This window comes from Mastigoproctus giganteus, chromosome 10, assembly GCF_048544385.1.
Source record: "Mastigoproctus giganteus isolate SK-2022 chromosome 10, ASM4854438v1, whole genome shotgun sequence".
Classification (NCBI taxonomy): domain Eukaryota; kingdom Metazoa; phylum Arthropoda; class Arachnida; order Uropygi; family Thelyphonidae; genus Mastigoproctus; species Mastigoproctus giganteus.
This window is the reverse complement of record NC_143584.1, coordinates 193,130,276-193,139,930: the sequence shown is the minus strand read 5'-3', so window position 1 is coordinate 193,139,930 and position 9,655 is coordinate 193,130,276. Positions and strand designations below refer to the sequence as shown.

At 37.9% G+C, this 9,655-nt stretch overlaps 1 protein-coding gene across 1 annotated transcript in view; it reads left to right on the top strand.

Moving 5' to 3' along the window:
- Positions 1-404: 404 nt before the first annotated feature.
- The window catches only part of LOC150079680 (proton channel OtopLc-like), a 52,297-nt gene continuing 43,046 nt past the window's right edge, over positions 405-9,655 (top strand). Inside the window, exons 1-4 of the mRNA XM_090383165.1 lie at positions 405-457; positions 631-782; positions 1,988-2,216; positions 4,455-4,569. Coding sequence (XP_090239291.1) covers positions 405-457; positions 631-782; positions 1,988-2,216; positions 4,455-4,569 — 549 coding nt within the window. The remainder of the gene's footprint in view (positions 458-630; positions 783-1,987; positions 2,217-4,454; positions 4,570-9,655) is intronic.

Genomic DNA, 9,655 nt, shown 5'->3' with positions numbered 1-9,655 from the left:
GGATAATTATGCCTAAAATTTCTCGGTATGAATTTATTATTGCGTGATTTTAATCTTTACACCATGATATTCTTTATTCTTTTCTTTTGTCATCATTTTAAGATATCATCCTCTCTTGTAACATATTCGTGCCCGATAAAAATACTATCAAATCTAAAAGTCCAGTCGCTATCTCTTATTGAAAGAGATGTGGTAAGAATGAATGATGAAAATTTTCATAGGTGTGTGTATATCCGTGTTCTAATGATTTTAGTTTCTGTAGACTGTCGGGATAAAAAACTAGCTTATAGAACTGTTGTATTTTGTAAATTTTCACCAGTGTCGCTTATCCATCTTACTGCATCTCATAGAAAAGGAGATTTTGAAAACTCTGTTGTTCACCGAACAGTTCAGTCTCTATAACGATGAAATGTAACTTCATTGTATTATCTCCTGATGGAGAGTTTAAACCACTGATGTTAGGTTAGATTGTAAAAATTTAACCTCTGTTAATTACTTGAGGTTATCAATAAGGTGAATCATTTCTCGTCTATTTGTTTGCGCATTTCAGCTGTCATTGAAAACTAGAAATTTCTGTCTTGGCTGCGGAGATTATTATTGAGCCTTTATTAATAATTTTGTTTTTTACAGGTGGGAAAGCCTCGACCCACCAGAGACTCCAACAGAAGGCCAGGCTTTAGTATCTACAGAAAAGCCAGTATTAAGGCGTAGTGCTTCTTCTAATCTTCCTGAAAAATTGACGATAAATGGTCAAGAAGATAACACAGGGTCTACTAGCTCAGGTAAGAATAAACAATGTCCAGGATTGATTTTTCAAATATTAAATCTCCAGTGTTGAAAGAAATGCAACTTGCATCATGATTCGAACTTTGTCCTCTTTCAAATGCAAAAGAAGAGGTAGATACATATTGTTTTTCCAGAATTTGTATTACAAAAGCTGCATATTTCATTGATTTATAAATCAATTGAATATTTTTATCAGTTCGTTTGAAACTTGCTGATTCATCAATGACCTTAGTATCATCAGAGTTCTCTGTCTTACTCTTATGATCTCTTTAGTAGATAATACATTGCTTAGTAAGTACTCTTTCTCTCCCAAAATGATATTGATAGTTCGAATAAACTTCCACCTGGTGTGGAATTGAACAAATTTAAATGAGGACTGGATAAGTTTTTCGTATGTACCATTTTGTCAATACAGATATTGATACCCTCACGATGTAGTACCAAACACACGTAATGCTATCTATACATATATAATTTACTTATGTCTCTCTGTCCGGAACGCTCTTTGAACTTTAATAAATCAAAGACTAAACAAGCTTTTGACCTGATTCCTTTTGCAGTAGGTTTTATTTAGCAGTAAAATTCAGAATTTGCAGTTAAATTTTTCCAAAACAACTGATTTTCAAAATTTCGGTTATTTTATTTTTTAATTTTTAGAAAATAGAAAATGCCAGGAGAAGCTGCTTCTTAATGACGTTGCCGACAAGCTCAAGAACGAAAGAAGCGATATAGAACTCGGCATAGTGATGAAAAAGCAGCTTAAATAATAAGAAAGGCGGTTGAAAGTAAAGCAAAAATGAAGGATTTCAAGGTAGGAAGAAGCAAACAGACGACGTCGGCTTCATAGAGAAAGATTTGCAAATAGAGTGGCTAACGAAACTGATGAACAAATTCAAATTAGACTTCAGTGAAATGCTGAAAGCCATACACGAACAAGAGCGAATCGTGCAACAAGTGTCCGTAGTTGACAACAATCATCAAATTGAATTTTTAGTCATTTTATTACCCGAGTCCTGTTCCATTAACACCTTAGTAGAAGGGAAGGGAGCCGAGGGAGAGGTTTTTGTAATTACTTCTATATTAATCTTTACTTCTTCTGTGAAAAGTTTTGACCGAATATTCGCTATAGGTGTTCTAGTACAGAAATAATTAGCGATGCCCAATATAAGTTCAATTAATAATTTATTTATTCTCTTTTTAGGGATTATTGCTGTCCATGGGCAATCAAAGGAATACACAAGAGACTTTGCAGAATGCGAAAGTCAAGGAACGAATCCAAGTTCTGCTCGACCTGCCACCCTGCCGATCGATTACAGCCACCATGTCACTTTACGACCTGTATCTTCCATTGGTTCCTATAGCAGTATCACCCCAACAAATCCACTTCAGAAGGTTCGGAATGGTCCCTTCACAGGCAACAATACTGAAAAGTAAGTGGAAGGTTTGTTTACGATTAATACGAATAAACAGTATGATGGCAAATGCTATGTTCAGGTTCTGCCGTGCTGTTCTTCCTTAATTTGCGAATTATTTACTGAACCCTCTTCTTAATTTACTTACATTGTTCATCATGCGTGTCTCGGTGAGCCCATGGCTGTTTCCAACAATGAAATCCAGCTTCAAAGAACGGATATTTGCTACCTTCGAGGATATTCCAAAAAAATGTGACTAGACGTAAATTCCAATAGCAGATTTTAAAAGAATGTTATGCACAGTGGCAGCTTTTTAGAATAAGTTGGTTTTGTTTTAGGGTACGAGGTATCAATATATTGTGTAATAGCGTGAATTCTTCTGTCGATTTTCCTTTTTTGCTGGACAAAAAATCCGAATCTCCGGGAGACAAAACGATGCAGTTCTCTCTTGAGATCGACTAACCTGTCAGAAGACGGGATTCGAAACCGGTACCTTTCTACAGAGTGCCTGAGAATTGTGGAATGTTGTTAGGCGCTAAGGCAACTAAGGCTATGAGGCGTTAGTATATTGTGTTTATAAATTTCATTATTCTGTGGTCGATTTGCCTGTTTGGCGAATAAAAATCCAAGTTTCCGGAAGGTAAAACCATGCAGCCCTCGTCTGATAAAAATTCCTCACATCATTGACCGAATTCGAACCCAGGTCTTCCACCCGGTTTGGAGAGAAGAGTGTGTGCGTGTGTGTGTTTTCAGCGCAGAAGAAACTAAGGACTTCAGAGGACTCTATATTGTACCTATAAATTGTGTATATTCTATGGTCGATTTTCGTGTTTACTGGACGTAAAACCATGCAACACTTACATGACAACAATTATCATGTAATTGTTGATGAGTTTCGAACCCGGACATTTTCCAGATTTTCCTGCTATTTTCGACAGGACAATACTCATTTGGATGTACGAGTAAGAAGTTCAGATATGCTTATAACAAATCTGTCTCATTACTTTTCAGTCACACCTCCTGATTGATATTAAATCAATATGCCATAGACCAGCGATGGCGAGCCCTCATTGGTAGCACAGTTAGTAGAATCGCCGTCTTCCTCACACTTGGTGGAAAAGACCTGAGTTCGAATCCCGTCGATGACATTGAGGAATTTCTACGGGCCTTTTTCACCACGTGGCTGAGTCGATCTCAGGCGAAGGTAGCATGGTTTCTCCTGGAAACTTGATTTTTCTTCCAAAGAAACAGAAAATCGACCTCAGAACAAACGCAATTTACAGGCAATTAGTACAGCACAAAATGGCCTTATCGCTGATGCGCCTAAAACCCTGCAACAGGTGAACCTTTGCGTCTTCATTCCAAAAATTAGCTGAAAGAAAAATTGAAAATTTTGAGCACCATTGGAATAAATATAAAGTTTTACCGTGCCAAAGTTAAAAAAAGAAAAAAAAAAAAAGAACTGAAATTACTAAGTAGTCTTTATTGTGACAAATGGGCCTGGAGTACTGGGGTCCATAGTTTAACAGATATTTATTTAAAGTATACCCAGTAAAATAAAATAAAATAATAAAAATTATTCAAAAAAAAAAAAAAAAAAAAAAAAAAATTCTGTCAGTTGAGAAAGGGACACGAGTTCCGAAAGCTTCTGGAAATATTTTATTTTATTTTATTTTACTGGGTATACTTTAAATAAATATCTGTTAGTCTTTATTGTTATAATAAAAACAAAAGGTATGTACTGTACTCTGTTTCTAATAAGAAACCGTGTTTATAATCAGGACTTTGTCGTTGATTAAGTCTACAGACAATTATACTTTCGGTTTTCACCACCAGATGTGGCTGATATACCGTCAAAAATTTGTCTTCAAATAAAAACTTTTTATTTAAAATTAACTATTTATGGGTGGCCACGTGCCCGTATATTTTCCTATGCGTGTTATGACTGCTTTAATAAGGAAATCGTATACTAATTTCAGTGATCGTCCTTTTAAAAAAACTAGAATCTTTAACTTCAGTTCAAAGAATTGAAGTTAAATTCATAATCCTTAAAAATTAGAATACTCTATAATTTTAAGGATTCTAAACATTTTACTGTAATGAATTGGAGATATTTTCAGTAAAATAGACTTAATTTTTGTTGACTATTCAGTAAAATGTGGTTCCAAGTACTTTTTATATTAGGATGGGGATTTATCTTTATTTGTTTGTGTTGTTTGTTTTGAATCCTTTAAGAATTGTTATTTTATTTTTCAGCGATTCCCTTGTGGTAATGCTCAGTGGTATCTATGCAAAGCTTCTTGTTATCATGGGAATCTGTTTCCCCTTAGCTGAAGTCATATCTAAACGTATTCCAATATCGTATTATGAGGTAAGATTCAGATTTCCTTTTCGAAGCAGTTTATGTCAACTAAAGCAACCGCTTAAGGATTCTCTGTGATATGGTATTTTTTATTTTGCTGAAGGGTGTCAGAAATTCAACGGATTCTGTAGTCGCACCAAACTGCTTGTGTGTACGCCATTATCACGCTACTGAACGAATAGTGTTAAACACAGAATTTTAGCTTAATGATCATTGCTCAGTGATGCAGGACCCTATGATTAAAATTAAGGAGATTTGTGTAATTTATGAATTTTTATTCAAATTAATTTTATAAAATTTGGTGTATTTTCACATAGTGTAGTCACTGTGTGTCATTATTTTCAGTTAAGTGTAGCGCTGTGAAATTGAAAATATTCGTACATTGCTCATTGTGCTGAAATTGATCCCCCTAAAAGGACTGCATACTGTGAGCTCAATATAAGTGGAAGAGTGACAGATATCACTGTGAACAAGAAGTTTGTGTATGAATTCAACAGTTTCCTTAAGAAAGTGTGATTCATTTCATTCTGAAGGATGCCGTCCGCGAACAGCGATAAAAGCAGCCGAATGTCGCGGTAGGACGAATGTCATCTTGGTGAACATTGAGCCATGCATCGTGCACTTGTGCTGAGTTGGGCAGTAGTGGCAGGGTCTGAGAGGAGAGGTCAGTGATCGGCCCTTCATATCCGAAACATGTTCGATGGGCGACAGATCAAAGAGGCCAAAGGGGCATTCCTATATCATGTAGGCTCTGTCGGAATACGGAAGTTGTATGTGGATGGGCAGTGTCCTGCCTGAATATACCAGTTGAGATGGCAAAATCACTGGTCTTAGAACAGTTTCAACTTAATATCTTGCGGTCAACGTTCCGTTTATAACGACCATAGATGAACGTCTGAACGGCTGTTGTAATCGATGGTTCCCCATATCATAATTTAAGGTTGGCCCGGTATGCCGCTCCCTGATGCAGACTGGGTTACTTCTGCCCCTGGCGTGTCTCCAGATATGCATACTGCCGTCACTTGATCTCGAATAGAAATCTGATTTGTAACTAAAGATGACACGATACCATTATTTTCCCCAAGCAGATCTATTCCTGCACGATTGCAGATATTGACGAGGATTCAATAGCGTTAGAGGCAGACGAAACAACACACAGCGAGAATGCAACCCCACTTTTGCATTCGTCTGCTAATGAAGTTCCCGACACAGAAATAATGTTACAATGCTGAAATTTGGCAGAACGTGACATGTTTCCTGTTGCTAGTCGGTGGATCTGTCGATCTTATTCTCACGTTCTTTTGACGCCAGCAGAGCATTGGTGACGTGTCCCAGTACCTTCGTGTACCCATTGGATACGATCATCGTTCTCTTCAGGTGGAAAAAGCCTGGATTCGAAATCCGTTAATGACACGAGGAATTTTTATAGCCCTTTTTCGTAACGTTGCTGAATTAGTCGTTCTCATGCATGAGTTGCATGGTTTTATCTCCTGGAAATGAGTTTTTCCTTCCAGTGAACAGGGAGATTGACCACATAATACACGAAATTACAGACACAATATACTGACACCTGATAGCCTAAAAAGAAAGAAAAATACCTGCTATTTATGATCCAGATGTCCTTCATTCGTTTCATTTAACATATAAGTTATTCACTCCCTCTTCAAATTTACAAAAGCCGTCCACTTTTAGATACAAGTGGGAATTTATTGTAATAATCAAGTAATCTTTGGCCAGTGACAGTTTTCTTAGATCTAATATCCTCCCTTACTTAATTGAAATTTATCCTGCTGTGCATATATGTGCGTGCGTTTCCCAAGAAACAGAAAAGATGGTTTACAACTTACAGGGTTTGAACTAAGCGTTCGGTGAAAATTGGAAAAAAATAAAAATAATAATAATAATAAAATAAAATAAAAAAAAATATATATCATCATCATTATGAACTTGGTCCCGTTTAGGTCTTTTAAGACCTGTTCCGTTGCAGTGCTTGGAGGTGGTCTTGATCTCGCCATCGTTGTCTTGGTCGACCCACATCTCTCTCTTGCCTGTAGGTTTGTAGTTAAAGGCTAATTTTGGGATCCAGTCTGGGTTCATTCTTTCTATGTGGCTGATCCATTTTTTCTGATACCGTTTTATGTCATTTACCATGTTATCTACTTTTAATTTCTCACAGATATCTAAATTTCTTTGGTGGTCTAGTCTTGTAAAGCCTAATAATGGTCTTAAAAATCTCATTTGTGCTGCTTCTAGTTTGTATGCATTTTTCTTATTTATGACCCAAGTCTCACAACTGTAAAAGAGAGTTGATTTTGAAGTGATATCGTGCAGTCGTAATTTTGTTTCAGTTGTCATTTGTTTTCCGAAATGGCGTTTAATCGTTCCGTTTATTTTATTATATTTTTGTAGTTTAGTGTGAATGTCTTTCCCTTCATTTGATATTAAATTTCCCAAATAGGTGAAATCAGATATTTGTTCTATTATTTTGTCATCAACATATATATATATATATATATATTCACAAGCGTGTGAATATTATATTGAAGAATATCAATGTACACAGTTATCAATGAATATATATATACAGGGTGATTCACTACCAGTGCGACAAACTTGCAGGAGGTGTAGAGGGCACAAAGACGAATCGGAATCACATAGCATTGCAGGGTGCGAAATGCCTTCGTCATGCGGTAGAGGACGTTGAACGGGAGGTCACGTGAACAGCGATCCCGCTGGAAGTCAGCATTTCCGAAGCGTTTCTGTTGAAGAAACCAAGTAGTAAAAGTCCTCCGGAGTGGATAATCCGCAGGCTCCAATGATTGGGCGCTTTGCAGATGGTATGAACTCATTTGGTTTGTTGACAGTATCCTCCATACTGTGGATTGGGAAATATCCAATCGTTGGCCTATCGCTCGAGTACTCGTACTCGGATTGCCTTCTGCAAGACGTAGGACATTCTCCTCATTGTCTGGCGTCCTCGTCGTTCGCTCTCGATTCATGGTACCTCTCGTGAAACAACCAGTCTCACGTAACCTTCTGTGCACACATGCGAAAATCGTATGATGAGGAGCATGCCTGTGCGTGAAACGTTCCTGGTACAAGCGCAGGGCGGCGCGCCCGTTACAGTCCGCAGCTCCACACGCGAGGTGCTTGTCGGCCAGTTCAACGTTTGAATACTCGTCCATCCTACTGCCTCGGGAACCGGTTCGCAAATGCTGACTTCCAGCGGGATCGCTGTTCACGCGACCTCCCGTTCAACGTCCTCTACCGCATGACGAAGGCATTTCGGAGCCTGCAATGCTATGTGATTCCGATTCGTCTTTGTGCCCCCTACATCTCCTGCAAGTTTGTCGCACTGGTAGTGAATCACCCTGTATATTCATTGATATGTATGTACGCAGTTATCAATGAATATATATATATATTCATTGATAACTGTGTACATTGGTATTCTTCAATATAATGTTTACACGCTTGTTCCATAGTGCCTGTCACTGATCAAAAATTGTTGGAAGTCTTCTTTTGTCAATGCTTTTAAGCAGTCGTCGTGTTCGATTGAATTTCTTGAATCGGATCAGATGGTTTTCCTTTCGTGACTTCTTTTAATTTTAGGATTAACCAAAAGTTTCATGGTGCCAAATCAAGCGAATAAGGCGGTGCAACACGACGGGAATGTTCTTGTTCATCAAAATTGTCAAATTTCAAATTTCACTGTTTTCAGTAACTAACTCAGCCACTTGTAACAAACTAAAACTTGGTGTGTGCATTCTCAAAAAGATATAGCGTAACCTCATTTTACTCTGCTTTGTACCTTTCCCAACAGGTTCATATCCTTCTTAAACTTTTTTTTTCCATTCTTATATGTACCAATCACGATGTTGATTAGATAGATATGTATTATGCAATGGAATTGTTTAAACACTTCAAAAACCGAACACATTTGACATTATAATAGTAAATATAAGGCAAAATAAATGCTTAAAATGTTCTTTGGCCCCATGTTTACTATTATCGTGTCAAATGTGTTCAATTTTTAAATCCGGAATGATGACGAAACCGGTAGATGACAGTGTGCAGTAAAGAAGCGTAAATAGCTCAAAGCAGAATTCGTATATGCATGTTTTAGGTTGCAGTTATATTTAAATATAGTAAACATAAATTCTAATTTTTTTGGAAATGCCGTGGCCTTTACTGTTATCACGGGATAATACTTCGGTTATTTTTCTATATTGGGATTATACTAATTCACATAATCGCTTACACCAGAGGTTCCCATTCTCGGTTCACGGCGCCTTAGTGTCTCAGTAATTTTTTCACGGCGCCCCTAGGCCAAAAGAAATACCTAACATTCCGTTTATTAAGTAGTTAGGTCCGGTGGTAGATGACTTTCATCAACCGGTGAAATACCACCACTTTGCTTATTGGAGGCTTGAAGTGGTGAAACCCATGTTTAGTCTCTAGAGCAAAGTTTCCGGCATCCCCCTCCCCTCTCCCCATACTTCTCCTTCAACCCATGCACGGTACTAAGTACTATAGGTTTTGATACCTTTCGTGTTTGGGGTTCTCATAAAAAAAAAAAAAAAAAAAACTACTTAAGTAATGTTGAAACTGTGAACTATCTCGAGCTAGTAGTTCGCGCGGTGTCCGACAGATGTCGGGTATCGCTGTATTTCCCTCGAAAATTTAAAATATCCCTCAGCGCCCCTGTGAGCTCGCTGCGGCGTCCTAGGACGCCGCGGCGCACAGTTTTTGGGAACCGCTGGCGTACACATTGGGTCGACAGGCCATAGAAGGCAGCAAAAATAACGATTGCCGTCTCGTATTCAGTGTCTTCAGGGCCAGGAAGATAGATATGTATTATCGATGTGTACGACGAACTGGAACGGTGGCCCCCTCTGTCTCCATCGTTCCAGTTCGCCGTACATCGGTAGCCGTTCCGACTCGTTAAAATTACAATAAAACCGTTCCGGTTCGTTTTGTTACATCTTTCGATTACTGTATTAGAGTAACGTCCAGTTTTCGACTTTCTAAGTACAATATTTCAGTCCTTTCCAATACTGTATGTGTCTGAGTGTGTGTTAAGGTGTACAAATGT